Source organism: Pseudorca crassidens, chromosome 20 (assembly GCF_039906515.1).
Source record: "Pseudorca crassidens isolate mPseCra1 chromosome 20, mPseCra1.hap1, whole genome shotgun sequence".
Classification (NCBI taxonomy): Eukaryota; Metazoa; Chordata; class Mammalia; order Artiodactyla; family Delphinidae; genus Pseudorca; species Pseudorca crassidens.
In genome coordinates, this window is record NC_090315.1 from 45202989 (window position 1) to 45225807 (window position 22819).

The 22819-nt window shown below is 41.8% G+C and overlaps 1 protein-coding gene across 1 annotated transcript in view; it reads left to right on the forward strand.

Moving 5' to 3' along the window:
- Nucleotides 1–716: 716 nt before the first annotated feature.
- The window catches only part of SNTB2 (syntrophin beta 2), a 99337-nt gene continuing 77234 nt past the window's right edge, over nt 717–22819 (forward strand). Inside the window, exon 1 of the mRNA XM_067718893.1 lies at nt 717–1331. Within this exon, the coding sequence (XP_067574994.1) occupies nt 752–1331 (580 nt within the window). The 5' untranslated portion in view covers nt 717–751. The remainder of the gene's footprint in view (nt 1332–22819) is intronic.

Consider the following 22819-nt stretch of genomic DNA (forward strand, 5'->3'; position numbering starts at 1 on the left):
TGTGGCTGCAGGGCTAAAGAAGATATGGTCTCCTCTGGCATTACTGGCAAGTAAACGGGATTACAAAGCAGAGTGACAAATGCTTGAATTCATGCCTCTGGACCTATTGCCTAGGTGGACTGTTGAGCTTCCACTGTCACCTCTGTGAAGCTGTCCCCAGGCCCAACTAAATGTTTCTTCTACTCTGCTCTCAGGGTGTTTTCTACATGTCACTTAACCACATAATATCACATCAGGTTGGTTGGTTCTCCATTTTCCTCCCCCACTAGACCGCTAGCTCTGAGCTGTGGCACGTTTTATCCAGCTCCTCTCCAGGCCTCAAAGGGAGCACACTGCGGAGCATCCTGTAAATACGTAACGAACCAGTCAATGCAAGTGAACATGCAACTCGGTCTTGCAGGATTGCAAAGTGCCTCTCGAAGCTGATTTTGCTTTCCGTGCCCAGGCAGCTCTGGTGAATTGCACAGTAGAGGTCAGGAGTTGGGGGTGGGGAGATCGGAGGCGTACGAGGAAGAAGGTGAGTCCAAGCCCCACTTCGCTAGAGCTGCCCACGTCCGGTAAACTGTAACCCACTGGACTGCGGTCAACTCCTTAACCTCCCGGAAGCGGCTCAGCCGGCCTCTCCCCGCCCCTCCGGAAGGTGGGCGTGGCCCCTAATGAATAATGAATCGCCGCGGTGGCGGCGGGGGGGGGGCCGGCGGGCCCGCCCCCTCGGGCGGGAAGGGGGAAGCGCCGAGGCTGCCTGACTGGAATGAGGGTAGCTGCGGCGACTGCGGCGGCGGGAGCGGGGCCGGCCATGGCGGTGTGGACGCGGGCCACCAAAGCGGGGCTGGTGGAGCTGCTCCTGAGGGAGCGCTGGGTCCGAGTGGTGGCCGAGCTGAGCGGGGAGAGCCTGAGCTTGACGGGCGACGCCGCGGCGGCTGAGCCTGAACCCGCTCTCGGGCCCGCGGCGGCCGCCTTCAACGGCCTCCCGAACGGCGGCAGCGCGGGCGACTCACTGCCTGGGAGCCCGAGCCGCGGCCTGGGCCCCCCGAGCCCACCCGCGCCGCCGCGGGGCCCGGCGGGCGAGGCGGGCGCGTCACCGCCCGTGCGCCGGGTGCGGGTGGTGAAGCAGGAGGCGGGCGGCCTGGGCATCAGCATCAAGGGCGGCCGCGAGAACCGGATGCCGATTCTCATCTCCAAGATCTTCCCGGGACTGGCGGCCGACCAGAGCCGGGCGCTGCGGCTGGGCGACGCCATCCTGTCGGTGAACGGCACCGACCTGCGCCAGGCCACCCACGACCAGGCCGTGCAGGCGCTGAAGCGCGCGGGCAAGGAGGTGCTGCTGGAGGGTGAGCGGGGCCGGCGGGCGGGCGGGCGGTGCTGGGCTGACCGGCGCTCACTTTGTTTCTGCCACCCTACCCACTTTGCTGGGCCAGACCCTTCCCTCTCCCCCGCCCCCTGGGTCCTCACCTTCCTCTCTACTGGTAGCCCGGCTCTCCCCAAACCCCGTCTGCTGGAGCTTTGAGGATGGAAAAACTGATGCTCCCTACAGGAAAAGTTGGGCAGCCGCCGAAGTGTGGCTTGCAGTCCCCAAGGAAGACTCGGTTGAGATTTAGTAAGAAGCAGCCTTGCTGGAAGCCCCGCCTCTGCACGATAAGCTGACACTAAGAACTAGAGGGGGACGGAACGAAGCTCTGGAGGTCTCCGTTTGCCTCCTGAGAAGTGCCGGGTTGGCGCTTTCTTCGCTCACCTCTGGCTCCCCAGGGCAGGCGGGTCTGTTAGAAAAAAAAAAAAAAATTCGTCCACACCGGTGCCTGCGGTATGCTTGGGCAAACCACCAAAACGCTGGTTAATTTATGGGAATTTAACCCATCATTGGCTCTCAACAATTACCAAAGGAGATCATAGCACGTCATTGAAGCCAGAAAGCTGAAACAGCAAGTTTGTGTGGTTAATGAGCCTTGTTTAACAGTGGACTCTCACGTGTTTGAACATTTACTGCCAACTAGAGTTTTGCCCCTTTTGCAGGAGACTCGTGCCAGCTTCCTACCATTCACAGGCCTCAAGGCTTTAAGCTTATTAGAAGCCTGAAATGTTAAACCTCAAGTTATGTTTGAATAGCTAGGATTATTCTTTAAGTATGCATGTGATCTGTTACTTGGGTCATTTGTGATGAATTTATGGATTTACTAAATTTATGATTTACTAAATCTCAAAATTAAATCTCATCTACTTGAAGGACTCATACATGTTGGAGGTAATATTCAGAAATTTTTGAGCAATCGGCCTTCTTTCACTGATGATTTCAGTCATTCAAGAAGCATTTATTGCTGGCTATATAGAACAGAATATAAAAGATGATGTGTCTATTTGGTGTCTAGTTGGGGAAAGGATAGAAAAGTGCAAAACAACTTACAATTTATAGATTACGGAGTGCAAACTATATAAATGCCAAGGGAATGCAAAGTTAGGAAGTAGTTAGTGGAAATTGTATTGGTCAGCGAGGAATTTTTCAAGGAGCTGAATCTTGAGCCAGGTCTCCAAGGAAGTGATGGACATAGGCAGAGATGAGTCAGGAGGGTATTCCTAGCAGAGGAAGAAGAGAAGGGAAGGGGTGGGGAGTGGAGGTAGGAAGAGGCCGATCATCAAACTGAGAGGCCAGAAGTCCAGCTTGGCAAAGTGATTGTCACTATTTTCTAAATCTGCTGGTAAATGTTTGGGAAAATGTTAGTTTGCAAGTAAATATTTTAATGTGCTCCAGTTGTGAAATTCCAGTGTCCCACCTTTATAATATCCTATTTATAAATCTCATTTATATCTCACTTAGGTGGGGCTAGACATTGCTCAGAAATTAGTGCTAATAAAAGGAATAAAATTATAGATCATGGCCTGGGTGGTATGTGTGTAAAAAAATTGTTACCATAAATGTGTACTTTGAAATTAGGCTAGCTAAGAATTCGGTTGTAAATTCTTAGAGCCAGAATATTGAATGTAGTACTATTTATGTGGTGCTCAGTGGTGGTGGGCAGACATTTCAACTCTTTACCCCATATTTTTAAAAAAATCCAGTTTTTGTTTAGATATAATTTGAACCTGGTATTCATACCAATTAAGTGAAAATCATCTAGTAAATGCTTCCCAATATTCATTAGACTAAAATAGGCCACATGTGCTTTTAGAAGGAGGGTTTACAAATGGCAGCATAACATTTATTGAATGCCTATTTACCTAACACACAGGTTCTATTTTATTTTCCCATTTTGTAAAAGACAAGTAGTTTTTGTTCTTATGTGTGGGGGAAAGTATGAAATTGAACTTTCAAGCCAAGGGATATAAAAATAAAATTGCTTAGAATATGTAAAATCACTGAAAACAGTGATTTAATTGAACCAAACATGTAAAATTGAGAGCTAGTGTCCCATCCAGGAAGCCCACTTAAAAAAAAAAAAAAAATTATTTATTTATTTATGGCTGCATTGGGTCTTCATTGCTGCGCGTGGGCTTTCTCTTGTTGCAACAAGTGGGGGGGCTACTCTTCATTGCTGTGCACGGGCTTCTCATTGCGGTGGCTTCTCTTGTTGGGGAGCACGGGATCTAGGCGCTCGGGCTTCAGTAGTTGTGGCTTGCGGGCTCTAAAGCACAGGCTCAGTAGTTGTGGCACACGGGCTTAGTTGCTCCGTGGCATGTGGGATCTTCCCGGACTGGGGCTCGAACATGTGTCCCCTGCATTGGCAGGCAGATTCTTAACTACTGCGCCATGTCCCAGGTAGGCTACTTTTTTTTTTTTTTTTTTTTTTTTTGGCTGCGTTGGATCTTAGTTGCTGTGCACAGGCTTTCTCCAGTTGTGGCAAGCGGGGGCTACTCTTCACTGTGGAGCGCGAGCTCTAGGCGTGCGGACTTCAGTAGTTGTGGCTCCCAGGCTCTAGAGCGCAGGCTCAGTCGTTGTGGCTCACGGGCCCAGAACGCAAACTCAGTAGTTGTGGCGCACAGGCTTAGTTGCTCCGTGGCATGTGGGATCTTCCCCGACCAGGGCTTGAACCCGTGTCCCCTGCCTTGGCAGGCGGATTCTTAACCACTGGGCCACCAAGGAAGTCCAAAGCCTACTTTTAAAAGATGACTTTTATGATTAGCCCTTAAAGTTTTGGAACTGTATGGTCCTTCCATTAGATGTCTCAAAACTTGAAAAACTACCTTAACATTAGCACAGTGATGCTCTTTTGTGGTGTGGGCAGGGAATTTCAGGCATTCCCTTACCACCCCCAAGCAAAGGAAAACTAGTCTCTGGTTGCCTGTGGTTAGGGAACTGAGTGAGCTAAGGGTTTTTTTTTATCTCATGGATTTGTAGGGATTATTCATTCATACATGAAACATTTATTCAACTCTGCCACGTGCCAGAGGCGCTTGAAGATGGTATCTGATTCCTGCCCTCAAGAAGTTTGGAGTTGAGATAAGAGAGAGTTAAGAAATAGTACAGCAAAGGGTTAAAATCGATGTGAGAATAGAACTCTGGAGAGGGCGCAGCACAGAGGAAGGAGAGATCTATGGAAGACTGTCGTGGGCATCAGAGGTTGAGGATGCCCAGGAAAAGGCTGATGGAAAAGTTGAAGTTTGAATTGAGCCTTCCCCTAAGGAGAAAGCTGCCACCAGTAAAGACACAAGTGAGAGACAGGAAGAAGTCATTTTGCCCAGTGAGGGTAGAGGACGAATGAGGACTTTGTGGTCAGCTAGACCTGGATATGTTTCTGGCTAGTGGTTTGTAACCCCTAGGCAGGTTACTCACCCTCGCTCCACCTTAGTTTCCTCATCTGTAAAACCAGCATAGTAATAATACCTCCTTACAGGGTTGTTATTCATTTGACAGTTTATGTGCTGGGAGCCTTTTTGGGGACTGGGAATACAGCAGTAAACAACAATAATGAAAACAAAGTCTGAATGAGGAAGGTAGGACTAGGTCATGAAGGTATGCTGTAAGTTAACAGGCACTCTCAGAATAGCCAGGATAACAAGTTGTTAAAATCCAAGGCTCCATTTTACCTGAAAAGACATACATGGTAAGAATAAGTTGTTTTAGGTGAACACTTCAAGAATGAGTTTGCACTTGCATGCAAACACCTTTTTCTAATCTTGTTTTCCTGTCATCTCTTGTATAGGTCAACTTTTTTATCCTTAAGTTTTGCATTTAGTTTTTCATCCCTCTGATTTTTCCTATTCTTTCACACTTGCTGTTCAGAACCTTAAAACTTGCTAATAAACGTGTGCTAGTAGTTTTGACTAATGTCTCTTAGCACTGATATTAAGATATGCTGAAATTCACAGATTCTCAGCATGAAGGGGTGACTACTCTTCTATCATAGTGTATGTTGAATTTACTGTATCCTGTGTGCTGGAAATGGGGTCTATCCAGAAAGCTTCTAGAATTTATATTTGAATTAGACTACACATCAAAAAGTGTTCAGAAGAGGTTAGGAAAGAGCATCGTGTCCAGCTTAAGTTGTTGTTGTTTTAATTTATTTATTTGGCAGTGCCAGTTCTTAAGTTGCTGCGTGTGACATCTTCACTGTGGCATTCAGGATCTTTTTTTTTTTTTTTTTTTTTTTTTTTTTGCAGTACGCGGGCCTCTCACTGTTGTGGCCTCTCCTGTTGCGGAGCACAGGCTCCGGACGCGCAGGCTCAGCGGCCATGGCTCACGGGCCCAGCCGCTCCGCGGCATGTGGGATCTTCCCGGACCAGGGCACGAACCCGTGTCCCCTGCATCGGCAGGCGGACTCTCAACCACTGCGCCACCAGGGAAGCCCCAGGAGCTTTTTAGTTGCAGCATGCGGGCTCTTTTTTTTTCTAATGTGTATACATATTTTATTGGATCTCATTTTCTTTTTTTTTAATGTCATTATTGGAGTATAATTGCTTTACAATGTTTTGTTAGTTCCTCCTGTATAACAAAGTGAATCAGCTATATGTATCCATGTATCCCCATATCCCCTCCCTCTTGCATCTACCTCCCACCCTCCCTATCCTGCCTCTCTAGATGGTCACAAAGTACCGAGGTGATCTCCCTCTGCTGTGCAGCTGCTTCCCACAAGCTATCTATTTTACATTTGGCAGTGTATATATGTCAATGTTACTCTCTCACTTCGTCCCAGCTCCCCCCTGCCCACCCCAATCTGTGTCCTCATGTCCATTCTCTACGTCTGTGTCTTTATTCCTGTCCTGCCCCTAGGTTCATCAGAACCTTTTGTTTTTTTTTTTTTAGATTCCATATATATGTGTTAGTATATGGTTATTTGTTTTTCTCTTTCTGACTTACTTCATTCTGTATGACAGACTCTAGGTCCATCCATCTCACTACAAATAACTCAGTTTCCTTTCTTTTTATGGCTGAGTAATATATTCCATTGTATATATGTGCCACATCTTCTTTATCCATTCATCTGTCGATGGACATTTAGGTTGCTTCCATGACCTGGCTATTGTAAATAGTGCTGCAGTGAACATTGTGGTACATGTCTCTCTTTGAATTATGGTTTTCTCAGGGTATATGCCCAGTAGTGGGGTTGCTGGGTCATATGGTAGTTCTGTTTTTAGTTTTTTAAGGAACCTCCATACTGTTCTCCATAGTGGCTGTATCAATTTACATTCCCACCAACAGTGCAAGAGGGTTCCCTTTTCTCCACACCTTCTACAGCACTTGTTGTTTGTAGACTTTTTGTTGATGGCCAGTCTGACCGTGTGAGGTGATACCTCATCGTGGTTTTGATTTGCATTTCTCTAATGATTAGTGATGTTGAGCATCCTTTCATGTGTTTGTTGGCAATCTGTATATCTTCTTTGGAGAAATGTCTGTTTAGGTCTTCCACCCACTTTTGGATTGGGTTGTTTGTTTCTTTGATATTGAGCTGCATGAGCTGCTTGTATATTTTGGAGATTAATCCTTTCTTAATTACTTCGTTTGCAAATATTTTCTCCCATTCTGAGAGTTGTCTTTTCGTCTTGTTTATAGTTTCCTTTGCTGTGCAAAAGCTTTTAAGTTTCATTAGGTCCCATTTATTTATTTTTGTTTTTATTTCCATTACTCTAGGAGGTGGGTCAAAAAGGATCTTGCTGTGATTTATGTCATAGAATGTTCTGCCTATATTTTCCTCTAAGATATTTATAGTGTCTGGGCATGCGGGCTCTCAGTGTGGCATGTGGGATCTAGTTCCCTGACCAGGGATCGAACCCAGGCCCCCTGTATTAGGAGTGGGGAGTCTTAACTACTGGACCACCAGGGAAGTCCCCAGCTTAAGGTTTGATATTTGAGAAAAGATCAATAAATTTTTGAAGCAATTCTCATTGGAATATTGTTGGAAAATCATCTTTTATTGTGTAAATATGATTCTAAAAGTATTGTTATCAAATCTATTGAAAAGAAAATGGTTAGGTGTATAGAGGAAGTTATCTGACATGAAATTTAATTTCAGAGTTGAAAGTAATTTTTTTATCTAGAATAGGTTGAGATTTTGAGTGTCTTATATAATATGACTTGCTCTTTGTGTATGTTAGGGGACGTGTAACGAATACTGCTGACGTTATTAGGCTACTCATTTGAAGAAGCTAGTTTGGGTTCCTACACTGCCACTTTCTTCACCGTATGTTGGAAAAGTTGAGAGTCTCCTAGAGAAAACATTTTACATTTTCTTTGAGACTTTGCCATGTATATTCATCAGTCTATCTCTTAAATAACCACTAAATTGTTAGGACGTTTTGTGTTTCTCTGTTTTTTCTTTTTAACTAGCCTCTTTGTATTTCACTTGAATGATTAGACATGTTTATATGAGAAACCATGTCTTTGTAACCAGATTATTTCTTATAGAGTCCCCTTCTTGCTAAAATATGCCCTCTAAATTATTAGAAAAATATGAGAAATTTATTGGTTCTAATACAGAGTGGTTGCGAAAATTCTAAGAGCATTTTTAGAAACCATAACCAGGCTTTAATTTAGATCTCAATTGATGACTCAGTAACTTCAACTGATGTATTCCCTGCTATGTAGTCCTTACGGGATAAAGATTACTTTACTTTGTGATCAAATGTTTATCTTTGTACCTAAGGGATGAGGTGCAGCCTGTGGCTATGGAACAGTGTTCTGCTGTGCTGAGCAGACTGAGTCATTCAAGGATCCAGTCACTGTCCTTGGCTAAGCTAGCATACTCTCCTACCCAGCTGAACAACAAATGATGCTCATTAATGTTAAGTGAGTTACCGAAGGTCTCAGAATTTCTATTGATTTTTAGGGGGAAAATGTTTTTTCCTTTGGGCAAGAGGAAAAATCTTACCTGGAATTAAAAAAATTGTGAAGTCTCATCTTCCAGATGAGGAATTAATGACCAAAGAGGTTAAGTGGCATGTTTAAGGTCACCTAAGTAATCAGTGGTGGAACTCAGACTGAAACCCTGTTCACTGCTGTCTCCCTTGTACCATGATATCTACAACCAGTCATTCAGAACTTCTAGCATCTCCTATGCATCATCATGTTGCAGTGTGTTGTGAGAGATCAGTGTGCAAAAGAAGTTGAAGGTGGTCCCTGGCATCAAAGAACTTAGACTGAAATTGGGGAGGGAAAACCACCACATAGAGAGTAATTGCTGAAATGTGTAGTACTCACTCTTCAAGAGTTCTCTGAAGAGGTGATCAGTTGGGGGATGGAAGAGTCAAGTGTGACTTCATTGGGGAGGGGATAGTTTTGTCTGAGGCCTAAAGGACAAGTTGCTTCTCTGTAGATGGAAGGTAGTCCAAGTTGAGGAGGTAAATTGAGCAAAAGCCAAAATGAGCATGACCTACGATAGGAAGTAAGGAGAACAGGAATGGACTTGGGGGAAGAAAATTAAGCTGGGTAGATAAATTGGAGCCAGATTATGCAAGGCCTTGAAAGCAGGCCAGAGGAATTTGGACCTTTTTCATTCTATCAGTCAACCTTAAGTACCTACTGCAAATGAGGTGTTGTGGTAGATGCTGGGAATTCAAAATTGGGAGTAATCCCTGCCCTTTAGGCTAGTAGGGAAACAGTTATAGCCGGCTGTGATAGTGCTTTAAAAGAGATGAGAAGATGATGCCCCGGAAGCAGAGGTAGCAGTGCAAAGGAGACAGCATGTCAGAGGTAAGAAAGTGATGAGTAGCTGATATGTTGAGAGAGGTGAAGCGTGGGAAGATGCAGGAAGTGTGTAGCTGGAGAGCAGGCTGGAAAGGTGGGCAGAGGCCAGATCATCAAGGGCCTTGTGTGCAGTGCCAACCAGTGGTCACTAGTGGGGTTTATATTTTCAACCTAAAAAAGGAAGAACTTGAGTTTTATTAATATTATATAAGTAACCCTGGTTCTCTTCCTCAGTCTTATAAGACAGTGACATTACACACTCGATACACAAGGTGATGTCTCGAGGGAAGAGTGAAAGAGCTTCACAAAGCACAGGAATTGAATGTGGTGACCTTATTAATTTGTCTGCTATTATCATATTGCAACTTATTGCAGTTTACTTGAGCCTGGTTGAGTGGATTTATAATATATTATCTGCTTTTAACTAAATTAATCTTCACAAAATGAGATTAAAGATTTGCACAGAGAAACCGTTGATTGAAGATAATTCTAACACTATAAATAATAAAAATGTAGGGTTTACATTTCTCCTAGTAGGAGCTCTTTGTCACATTTCAAGGTAAGCCTGTCAAGAAGTCAGCCTAAAAAATGAAATTGTCAAGAAGACTATTTGAAATATGGATTAATACATTATCATGAATAATGAACTATATGAGACTGTATTGTACTTTGAATCATACAGTAGCTAAGATAGTATGACTTCATCAGGGATATATTTAGTGTATTTCATCTTCATCTCATTCATTCTTTTTTTTTTTTTTTTTTTCCTGCGGTACGCAGGCCTCTCACTGTTGTGGCCTCTCCCGTTGCGGAGCACAGGCTCCGGACGCGCAGGCTCAGCGGCCATGGCTCACAGGTCCAGCCGCTCTGTGGCATGTGGGATCTTCCTGGACCGGGGCACGAACCCGTGTCCCCTGCATCGGCAGGTGGACTCTCAACTACTGGGCCACCAGGGAAGCCCCCATTCTTGATGTTTACATTTTGTATATATTCTATAATATGTATGCATTAATGAATATTCGTGGGATGAGCGTGTAGACTCACATGTTTACTGATGAGTGTGTACTACAAAAAGTTTTAGGGACTTCCCTGGTGGTGCAGTGGTTAAGAATCTGCCTGCCAATGCAGGGGACATGGACTCAATCCGTGGTCTGGGAAGATCCCACATGCTGCGGAGCAGCTAAGCCCGTGCGCCACAACTACTGAAGCCGCACACCTAGAGCCTGTGCTCCACAACAAGAGAAGCCACTGCAATGAGAAGCCCGCGCACCTCAACAAAGAGTAGCGCCCGCTCACCGCAACTAGACAAAGCCTGCACGCAGCAACAAAGACCCAACATAGCCAAAAATAGATTAATTAATTTAAAAAAATACACTTAAAAAAAAAAAGTTTTAGGCCTGGCAAGCCACCCAGGTTTTAAAATGCTTTAAATGAGCCGTGCTTTAAACAAAGAAGCAATCTCTTAGGAAGAGTGGCAGATAGGGAGTGTAGGAGCTCAAGACATGAAGTAAGGGAAAGCAGTTAGGAGGCTGTTGCGACACCATTAGGATAGTGAGACTGGATAGGACAGTATGAAGCTGAAAGATATTAAGGAGATAGAAACAACAGGTCTAAATGATCAGTTTGGGGACCTAAGGGGAGAGGAAAAGAGAGGGAGGATAACTCCTAGATGTTTGGCTTGGGAAAGTGGATATCTATGAAACCAAAACAAATGGGGGAGGAACTAGTTTTTTGGGTGAAGAGAAGAAGTTTGGTTTGGACATGTTGAATTTGAGTCACCTGTGTGACAACCTGGTGCAAAAGGCTGGTACAGGTCTGTAGTCAAGAGAAATGTCAGAAATGAGTTGAAGATTTATGAGATGTTACGGTAGAAGTGGTGATTAATGCCATAAGTGTCAATGTAATCATTAACAGAGTGCAAATTAAAAAGAAAAGTAGGGGGCTTCCCTGGTGGTGCAGTGGTTGAGAGTCCGCCTGCCGATGCGGGGGACGCGGGTTCGTGCCCCGGTCCGGGAGGATCCGCGGAGCGGCTGGGCCCGTGGGCCATGGCTGCTGGGCCTGCGCGTCCGGAGCCTGTGCTCCGCAGCGGGAGAGGCCGCGACAGTGAGAGGCCCGCGTACAGCAAAAAAGAAAAAAAAAAAGGAGAAGTAGGAACAGGATGGAAGCCTGCAGAACCCCTACATTTAAAATGATAGTGGAGGAAGAGAAATCTGGAAAGAAATGGTCCAGGGAGTGGAAGTCAGGGAGGCAAGAGTTTCACAAAGACGGGGGTGATCAACATCTTCAGATGCTGGAGAAGTCAAGAAGGAAAAAGAAGTCCGTTGGGTTTGGTGATTAGAGAACAAGATTGTTAGAGTTCTGTTAAGAGCAGTTTCATTAGAGTGACAAGAGCAGAGAGCAGTGAGTAGACCTTACTTTTTTAAAGTTTCTCAGAAAAACAAAAGAAGAAGGAAAGGTGGTAACTAGAGTTGAATAAAGTATCCAAGAAGGATTTTACTTTCGTAGTTGTTTGTTTTTTATTTTGTTTTGTTTTAAGGGAAAGAATTAGGACATATTTATACAGCAAGGAGAAAAGGCTGGCTGAGAAAGGGAGAGGTTGGAGAGATAGAAGGGATGGGGAACTGATGCAATCCATTCTTGAGCCAGGAAGTGACATGATGGGAACAGAATTTTGTGTTGGCAGCAGTGGGTGCGCTTGATGTAATGCAAAGAGGAAAGAGCAAATGTAGGAAAAACTACAGCTGTTGTAGTGAATAGCAATCCAAAGCAGAGGTGATAACCATTGAAGGGGGTGATGGTGGTGGCCCTGAGAATAGAGAGGAAGATTCAATTCAAGAAACAGTTTAAAGCAGGTGATTTCTTGCCAGGGGACAGCAGATCCACTGGGGACCATTTCCTACCCAGACAGCCTCCTTCTGACTGCCTGGGGCACCCAAAGATTGCATACTTGTAGAGAATCTCTGGCCTCTGTTACTAGCATGGGCATTTGATGCCTCAGAGATGTTGGAGTGGAAAATTGAGAGCCACTGTTTCAAAGGAAGAAATGACAGGATGTGGGGGCAGGTTGGATATAGTGAATTAACCCTGAGATTTCTCTCCAGGGACAGCAGAAGCACTTAGCTTTGTTATAAAGCACTTAGGCAGTGTCAGCTGGCTATGGGGATTGAGAAGAAAAATTTTAGTTTATAAACACTACATAGTCACACAGCATGAGAGCATATTCTTCCTTTAAAGGGTTTTTTCCCTAGGTTAGTGAAAGGAGTTGTTGGCTTCTTCTACAGAAATGATGGTATATTCAGGTGAGTTTAATATTCTGTGTCTGGAGAAATACAGTTGATTTAGTTACTAACTGCCATTCTAAGGAATATACACTTGAGTCCTTCATAAAATTTGTGCTTGATTTCAGTGTAAAAACAAAACTTGTGAAATAATTTTGTATGTAAACAAAGCGCCAGTGATTATGGTATCCGTAGATTGACCTTTTAGGAAGAGTAAAGAGTTATAAAACTCAAATTTGTTTTGGTTTCTATGATCCGGCTCCCAAGACATTGCTAGAATGTTTTGACATATAACTAGTTAAGAATATGTGAAGTGTAGCCTTTTTTTTTTTTTTCCCCAGCTGCACCCGGCTTGTGGGATCTTAGTTCCCCAGACTAGGGATTGAACCCGGCCTGTGAGTGACAGTGCAGAGTCCTAACCACTGGACTGCCAGGGAATTCCCAAAGTGCAGCTTTTAAAAAAAATTACTTTGGCTTTTCTGCAACATTCTTTCTTTCTACCATCTTTTACCCTCTTGTTTTTAATTTTGCAAGTTTTTTTTATAAATTTTTATTTATTTTATTTTTGGCTGCGTTGTGTCTTCATTGCTGCGCGTGGGCTTTTCTCTGGTTGTGGTGAGCGAGGACTACTCTTCCTTGCAGTGTGAGGGCTTCTCACTGCAGTGGCTTCTCTTGCTGTGGAGTACAGGCTCTAGGTGCGCGGGCTTCAGCAGTTGTGGCACATGGGCTCAGTAGTTGTGGCTCGCGGGCTCTACAGTGCAGGCTTAGTAGTTGTGGCACACTGGCTTAGTTGCTCCGCAGCATGTAGGATCTTCCTGGGCCAGGGATTGAACCCGTGTCCCCTGCATTGGCAGGCGAATTCTTAACCACTGTGCCAGCAGGGAAGCCCCTGCAAGTTTTTTAGAATGCTTTATGAAAGGAAACTTGATGGGATAGAGAGATGAGAAAGTTAAATCCTTATTTTTCAGTTTAATTAATCTGTCATGTATATAAAATACTACACCTCACATTTGGAAAATGGGAAGCTTTGATATTTCATTTAAAGAGACTCAGACAAATTAAAGATTTATTTATTTATTTTTAGTAAAATCAGTTGATAACTAATAAATTTTTTTAAAAGAAATGCATGTGCCTTATTCAAGGCTCTGTTGGTTTCAAAGCACAGAAACCGATTCAAGCTAGTTCAAATAAAAGGATGGAGGTATTGTAAAGATACCGACAGGTCTCAGGACTCCAGAAAAAGCTGAGCAGCCAGGCCTCAGAAATGTCACGAACCCAGGCAGTGCTGACACTCTGCTTTCCACTCTTGCTCACGTCTCCTCATCTTAGAGTTTCTCTGTTTCTCTCTGAGAATGTTCTTTTGCAGTAGCTTTGCTCTAGTCCTTTTATGGTTTCATTTTTTATATTTAAGTCTTTAATCTACGTGGAGTTTATTTTAACATAGGTATGCAAGAGATTTAACTTTATATACTTTCCCAAATAGCTGATTATCTCAGCATTTGTCAAATAATCCTCTTGGATGCACTGTCAGATAGATTGGTGGGGCTGCCTGGAGTGCCATGTGGAGAAAGATTCCGAAGTGATATCTGGGTTCAGCAGGAAAGGCTATGCTTAATTAGTGATGTCTGCAATGAGTGTGCCAGGGTGAGGTACAATATGCTACATATCTGCCACCATAGGAATGACCTGTCCTTTCCTCTCTGATTTTAATTGCACCATTTTGTACATATTTAATTTTTTATATTCTGCAGTCTGATTCTAGATTTTCTGTTTGAGTGTTTCGTAACCACACTGTATGTTGTAACTTTAACATTTAATAATTGATAATTCAAGTGGACTACACCAGTCAAGAAGAATTTGAAAAATAACAATAAACAATTGCAGGCTGGTATAGTTACTTATTTGTCCAGATAAATTTTGGAATGATTTTATCATTTTTTAAAAAACTCCTTTGGGATTTTGACTTAAATTGTATTAAATCCATAAATTAATTTTGAAGAGAACTGAGGTTCTTGTAATATCTGTTTCCCAATCATTTTGCCAGAAATATTGGACCTCTGTCATACACGTTCAAGCATGTGGCAAGAGGTATGGGACGTTCCGATTGGCCAGGCCTAAGTCACGTATTCACCTTGGAGCCAGGGAATAGGGCAACTCCCCCGGCTCCACGTGGACTGAAAGTGGTGGTTTCTCAAAAGATAATCAAGGTGATGTTACCAAAAGAAGGTGGAATGGATGGTAGGCAGGCATAAACAACAGACATCCACTACAATGTTCCAAAAACATCAGAAGATGGTATTAGAGATTAAACAAGAAACTACCATATTAGTTGAGAGATTTAGAAACTTTACAGACAGCTGTAAAAGGAAAGCAAGAATAATATATTTGCTTGGGTATAGGTGAACTAAGTGGAGCTTTTCAAAGACTCTTTAAACTCTGAAGTGAATAATAAGTTATTCTCAGCATTTCTTTTAGTGGTATTTTGAACATCACTTTTGTATACATTTCAGGCAACTTCTCAAGGTTGCATTATGATTATCATTTTATACCTAGACAAAAAAACTATATAGAGCTTATGACAGGCCCTGAAGTTAGAGATAGATTGGGATGGAGAAAAATCTTCGTCTATCAAAATAGACATACACAGTTTTCTTAGTAAGAATTATTTTGGTTGCAGAAACCCAAACCAAACTGAGCAGAATTGGAAAGTATTGCCTCATATAACTCCTAAGACCTGGGGGTGGATCTAGGTTTAGGTCCAGAGGGATCCAAAGGCTCAAATTATCTTGGCTGCAACATCTGCTGTGGAGAATCTAATTCTGTGTAGTCAGCTAAGATGGCGCCGGCAGTTCTAGGAATATATTGCCCTAACTTAATAACCCCTGTTAAAAAAGGAAAGTTTTTTTTCTAGCACCTTCAGTCTCTGGGAAGGACTCTGATTAACTCTGCTTTGTCTACCCTTTGGACGTATCACTATTTCCAAGATGATGGAGACTATGATCTAGGCCTGCATCATGTACCCATCCTTAGTGTATTGAGATTGGCAGCATCACCAAACTATGAAATGTGGAATGGAGTGGTTGCTAAGCAAACTTATGTCCACTCTTAATAATGCAGACTTTGAAGCCATAGTGCTTGAAATATTTTTGTAGCTAAACTGTAAAGTTTTAAAAGTTAAAAACAATAGAAATAAATGACATTACTGAGAGCTTTACTCTGCTAAGCTCTTTACATGCATTGTCACAATTTCTTTTAACAGCCCTGTGAGGCAGGTATCATTATGCCCATCTTAAATATGAAGAAATTGGGGCCTGTAGAGATTAAATAATTTGCCCAAGGTCACAGCACTTGGGTGGCAGAGGCACAGTAGTTACTGAGATTTATCAGACTCTACAGCTCCTGTTATTTACCATTATAATAGATTGCTTCTCCAATGGATCAGTTTAGGTTAAGAAGCTAGCAAGTCTAAAGACCACTATGACTGGCTTAATGTGCAAGAAATCGTGCTCTGGATTTTGTGTTGTTGCATCTGTCTGAAGGTTATTGTTATTGTCTCCCAGTCTTTGTCTCTGATTTTCCATGCTGGGCACAAATAGATAGCTGTATGTGATTATTCAACTCATTGAATACCCACATTCTGCTAGGCACTCTGGGAGAAATGGAAAGAAAACACGAGCCCAACAACCATACTTTTAAGAAGCACCCCAAATGGCTTTATGAATGCTAATAAACTGCACATAAATTAATCCACATTGTTTCATACATGTCATACAAGTGAAAGACAAATGCTGAGAGAACTTGCGGTGCCGGAGTGATGAATGTTAGGAATGTGTTTCAGGTGAGAGAAGGGCAGGCCACGGAATGGGCGTGGGAGGTCTGGAGGATGGAGGTATTCTATGTGAGGGGAATGGCATATCCAGAGGACGAAGATGGGAACAAGCAGGTGATCAAACTCTAGCAAACACATTGAATGAAATAGCTGATTTTCAAGACTCTGAAACACTGACTTTTTAATAATTTTAATGTATTAGTAAAAATGATAAAACCAACTTCTTAGATATTCTTATAACATTTTTATTCGTTATCTGCTCACTGCTTTGTAATGCAAAAATCAATTTTTCTTTTGTAATTATTCTAGCCAAACTAAGGATAAATATTCTGTATTAGTTTCTTCAAAGATTATTGATTACGTTCTAGAATAAAACTGCTTTATTTTGATTTATTTACTTATTTTTGGCCATACCATGCGGCTTGTGGGATCTTAGTTTCCCAAACAGGGATTGAGCCCAGGCCCCAGTGGGCAGTGAAAGCACAGAGTCCTAATCCTAACCACTGGACCGCCGAGGAATTCCATAACTGCATTTATTTTTACAGTGAACATAAAGTAAAAGTAATTGAAAAAATTAAGCTGACTCTGGGCAATATAAATTCTGCAGAAAAACAACAAAAAAAAGACTAAAGTGAATTTCTAGAAGTCACTGCTCACCACAGAGGTGTTTTATTTTTTTTTGTGGTATGCGGGCCTCTCACTGTTGTGGCCTCTCCCGTTGCGGAGCACAGGCTCCGGACGCGCAGGCTCAGCAGCCATGGCTCACCATGGCATGTGGGATCTTTCCGGACCAGGGCACGAACCCGTGTCCCCTGCATCGGCAGGCGGACTCTCAACCACTGCGCCACCAGGGAAGCCCACCACAGAGGTTTTAATATTGATCTGCTTTGTCCATTTACAGTGCAGTAGAACTGATTTTTATAGTCATTAATTTCATCTTAGGATATAGAATAATGGCAGTTCTCACAAGATGAGTGTAAAGCATTTATACTGGATAATAAAGAAGTGAAATAGTTTTAAATGCTACCAAGCTGGATTGTAGCAGCCAGGTCTGGCAGGTATTCTCAGACAGCCATATTTGTATGTATATTTTCACATATATATTTTGACAAGAAACATGTTTTCCTTGCATGTTTTTCTTCTGCTCTCTCTAAGGAGATTGTGGTTGGAGAAAGATCTAATTTGCTCTTATGCTACCACCTACCAGTTTCCTCCCACTATTTTCATTTTATTTCTCGTATTCCTTCCTACTTCCTCTATGCTTGGGACTCAGAAGTCGTCTTTGGGATCTTTAGGTGTCTCCACCCCTCGGATGTAGTCACAGAAACTGAGTCTTGTGCCAAAAATGCTCTGGTCCCAAACTGAAGCATGAGAGGACAAAATACTTTGGAAAGAAAAAAAAAAGCAAAGTATTTCTGATGGCCATTAGAAAAATGGAAAAAATACTGTTAGCATTAAATAACGTTAGCACTATAAGCCTTACATTTCTTATCTATTAAAAATAAGATACGTTTTAGTTCTCATATTTTATAGTTCTAAATATGAGATAGAGAATGAAGAGTTATAGTTACTATAAACTGACTATATAAAAAAATACATGGGTTGTCAGAGAATTAGAATATAATCAGATTATTTTTTTTTTTTTTTTTTTTTTTTTTGCGGTACGCGGGCCTCTCACTGTTGCGGCCTCTCCCGTTGCGGAGCACAGGCTCCGGACGCGCAGGCCCAGCGGCCATGGCTCACGGGCCCAGCCGCTCCGCGACACGTGGGATTCTCCCGGACCAGGGCACGAACCCGCGTCCCCTGCATCGGCAGGCGGACTCTCAACCACTGCGCCACCAGGGAAGCCCCAGATTAATTTTAATACTAAAGATATTCAAGATATACCAAATCTCTCTTTGATCATTCAGATGGAACCTCAGCATTTGTAATACTTTATTCTGAGCTTTATTTATTTATTTATTGGCCACATCGCGCAGCAGGCAGGCTTTTTTAGTTCCCCAACCAGGGATCGAACCCGTGCCCTCTGCAGTGGATGTGTGGAGCCCTAACCACTGGATCTCCAGGGAATTCCCTGAACTTTATTGTTGTGAGAGAGATACACAAAAGTGCCAGATAAAAGATTTTATGTTGTAGATTTGCAGATAAATCCGCTTTTGCTCTTTTACCTTTCATTATAACTAGTAACTAATCTCCTTTAAACTAACTCAGGCAGCATTTACAAAGCCCACCCTCCTTATCCCACCCGTCTAGGTGGTCACCAAGCACCGAGCTGATCTCCCTGTGCTATGCGGCTGCTTCCCACTAGCTATCTATTTTACGTTTGGTAGTGTATATATGTCCATACCACTGTCTCACTTTGTCCCAGCTTACCCCTCCCCTTCCCCGTATCCTCAAGTCCATTCTCTAGTAGGTCTGCATCTTTATTCCCTTCTTGCCCCTAGGCTCTTCTGACCAATTTTTTTTCTTTTTTTAGATTCCATATATATGTGTTAGCATATGGTATTTGTTTTTCTCTTTCTGACTTACTTCACTCTGTATGACAGTCTCTAGGTCCATCCATCCTACTACAAATAACTCAGTTTCGTTCCTTTTTATGGCTGAGTAATATTCCATTGTATATATGTGCCACATCTTCTTTATCCATTCATCTGTTGATGGACACTTAGGTTGCTTCCATGTCCTGATTATTGTAAATAGAGCTGCAATGAACATTTTGGTACATGACTTTTTTTGAATTATGGTTTTCTCAGGGTGTATGCCCAGTAGATTGCTGGGTCATATGGTAGTTCTATTTTTAGTTTTTTAAGGAACCTCCATACTGTTCTCCATAGTGGCTGTATCAATTTACATTCCCACCAACAGTGCAAGAGGGTTCCCTTTTCTCCACACCCTCTACAGCTTTTATTGTTTGTAGATTTTTTGATGATGGCCGTTCTGACCGGTGTGAGATGATACCTCATTGTAGTTTTGATTTGCATTTCTCTAATGATTAATGATGTTGAGCATCCTTTCATGTGTTCGTTGGCAATCTGTATATCTTATTTGGAGAAATGCCTATTTAGGTCTTCTGCCCATTTTTGGATTGGGTTGTTTGTTTTTTTGATATTGAGCTGCATGAGGGGCAAGACTCGCTTAATGAATATTGCAAAGAAAAGCCAAAGCCTGGGTCTTTGATGCCAAATAAAGCCTTCCTCTCTGCCCTTTTTAGTGTGCCCTTTTAGAGAAAGGGAAAAATTATTTACACGTGTATTACATTTATTTGTGTTGGCCATTGTTGTCAAGCAAATTTATTCACAATCATTTGGGAATTTAGATGTTGGGAATATTTTGACAAGGTTGGGAATTTTTCTTATCCAAAAATTTTAATATATTCTCTATTAGCATCTTCACATTGGCATGCAGTTATCTTTATGTCAGCCGTTCTGCTCTTCTAGACTGTGTTCTTGGTACCTAACAAAGTGCCAGTCACATCACTGGTATTATGTATGTCTGTTAAATGAAAGAAGAGCATCAAACCTCAAGTATAAAAAGGTTGTTTAAAATATAGGTGACCTAAAAATGCAAGAAAAATAACAAAATTTTTGTACACCGAATTCAGGATGTGATAAACGCTAGGGCACAAGGAAGATGAATGGAGTCGGGGAGAGAGGTTCATGGGGGCTTTTTGTTAGGAAATAAAACTGAACAAATAGGACAGAATTTTGAGATTAATAAAGTTGAGTTACATGAATGTTCATTGTATTGTACTCTATATTTTTAGTGTATTTTAAATATTTCTCAATTTTAAAAATTCAGATAAAATTTATAAGTTGTCCAATTTTTCTTTATGCTGGATCGCTTAACTATCACTTTGATTGATTCTGACTCTTTAACATTTAAAAACTTGAAGTATAATTAACATGCAATAATGTGTTCTTAGGTGTTCATTTCAATGAATTTTGACAGTTGTATACACCTGTGTAACCACTATATAAGCTATAGAACATTTCCATCACCTCCAGAAGGTTCCCTCATGGCCATGAGTCAATTCCTCTCCCCACCTCTACCCTAGGTAACCATTTTAAAATTTCTGTCACCATAAATTAGTTTTGTCTATTCTTGAAATTTATTGGAATGGAATCAAAAGTGTCTGTTCAAGTCTTTTTACCTACATTTTTACTGGGTTTTTTATCTCTTTGTTGTTGGTTTGTAGAACTCTATATATTCTGGACACAGGTCTGTTGTTAGATGTGTGTGTTGTGACTATTTTTTTCATCCTGTAGTTTGTCTGCTCAATTTCTTAACGGTGGATTTAGATGAGCTGAAATTTTTTCTTTCTTGGTAGTATTGTGTTTCCTATCCAGGAAATCTTTGCCTACTTCAAGGGCACAAAGCTCCATGTTTTCTTCCAGAGGCTTTATGGTTGTGTTTCAGGTTTAGACCTACAATCGATTCATCTTGAAATGATTTTTTGTATATTGACTACTTTTCCTTGCTCTATGTAGCCCTCACCTGACTGGTAAGTTTCTTCTACCTTAAAGATTCTCATTATTTCTCTTTGAGGGGTAATGGCAGGAGACTGTAACTTTTACCACACCCTTTACTAAACACTACTCCTGCCTATTTATTTACGTATGTTCCCTCTTCAGTGGTGTGTCATTGGAATCTGAGACAAACTGAGTCATCTCTCTCTGGTTTTTTGTAATTGCCCCCCATTACACCTTCAGGGCCTCCAAGGGCCTGATTTTAAAGCAGAATATTCAGGAAAGCCATATTTTCCATTCAAGAAAACAGCATCCTGGCCTAAAAGTTGCCATTGACATAATGAAGTATTACATGTGAATGTACGATTAGTTAAAGGATTTTGATGCCTTACCATTTTTTTTTGATGCCTTACCTTTTATTTAAGCTTCTTGTACAGTATTAGTATTGTAATGTTATTAATGTCACAGAACTGGAAGGACCACTTATTAACACTAATAAATGGGAGAAAATGCACTGGACCCAAAGTAGCAGTCTTTATAACTTGTAAGACTTTCTTAAATGCAGATCTGTACTTAAAGCAGCAGGCTAACTTATTTTTGTGATGTTGATGTACTGAATGTGGGCGGTGGAGGGGGGGGAGGCAGTGGCAAAATAGAAAGGATTAAGGAGGCAAGGACGTAAAATCCTTTAATACTGCTTAGTAAGGTATTCATTTTATCCATTTGAAGAAATCTGAAATTCTTTATGAAAGGAATGTATTTTTAATTTGGGGGTGGGGAACAGTTGCTGAATCATTGGGTATTAACCAGGTTAGGGTACAGATTACAGCTGGAAGGAATGTTAATCCTGTTAGATTGTGTTTATTGTCCACAAGAACACTACCAAAAAAAAAAAAAATACCAACCTGAAATTATTCTCAGATTTTCAGGAAAAAGTTTGAACAGTTATTTTAGGTTTCTTACTTGGAGGGTAATAATCTTGAGTTTGTCTTAAAACATTTTCTTTAAGCAATAAACTCTTAATTATGCATGTGCGATTGATCAATTTTGCTATTTATTTTCCTAAAATATTTCATCTCAAGTCAGGTTTCTCTTGCCCTCTCTGGTTCTGGGTGGAGAGTGAATTGCGATAATCTGCAGCATTTACTGTGAGAAGGAAGATGAATTTTAACATTTGTTTGAGCACAATGTAATTGGAGATAAAGCTGCTGCTACAAAATAACAAAAACAATCCCATAGATTTAAATTATTTCGGAAATATCCACTATTGTGAACTCTTTCCTTATCCCTAACACTAGTGAGAATAATAGAATTAGAAGTCTTGACCCCCATAGAATTCTGCTTTTACATGTTTTTAACTTGCTGGCTGTTCATGCATGTCTTTTCATGATCCTGTCCCAGCAGTGTCTCCTCAGAAGTAGGAGTAAGCTGTACAGCTGTCATGAGCCAGTATAGGCACAGCCTGGGGGCTATCATCAAGGCAAGAGCTAGGGATCAGTGGCTTATTATGGTCCAGTAGAAAGTAAAAGGTCCAGAAATCTGTGGGTCAACAAAGTAACGTGATCAGAAAGCCAGCATTGCCTCTCTTCCAGGGCAAGAAAAAGTACTGTTGAGCAGAATACACCCGACTGAGTCTATGTGGATAATTGTGTTGTATTGTAGAAATAGCATTGGCTTTGGAACCAAGCAGACCTAGAGTTCTGCATGATGTGGGGAAAATAATTTATACTCTTTAAGCCTCAGTTTCTTTTTCAGTCAAATGATTGTGAAGGTTACATAAAATATATAAAGTAACCAGCACATAATAGGTGTTCAAACAATGTTAATCTTCCTTCCCTTCTATGCTTCATACCTGGGTCGTTTTAGGATCTCATTCTGCATGTCTGGAGAAACGGGTGCTAGCTAGTTTGGGAGCAGGTCAACAAAGCAGTAGGAGCTGATAAGGCCCTGATTCATCTCCCTCCTACACACCCAGTGTTTAGGTCATCTGCTCCTATAATTTCGGCTATTACCTGAATATCTATAATGTTTAGCTACATCTTTTTGTTCCCAGTCTTTCTGTGATCCCTTACCAGCATATCAAATTCAACCATGACCTAGGCAAATTTCTTTGCAGTTACTTATTTGTTTAAGTGTG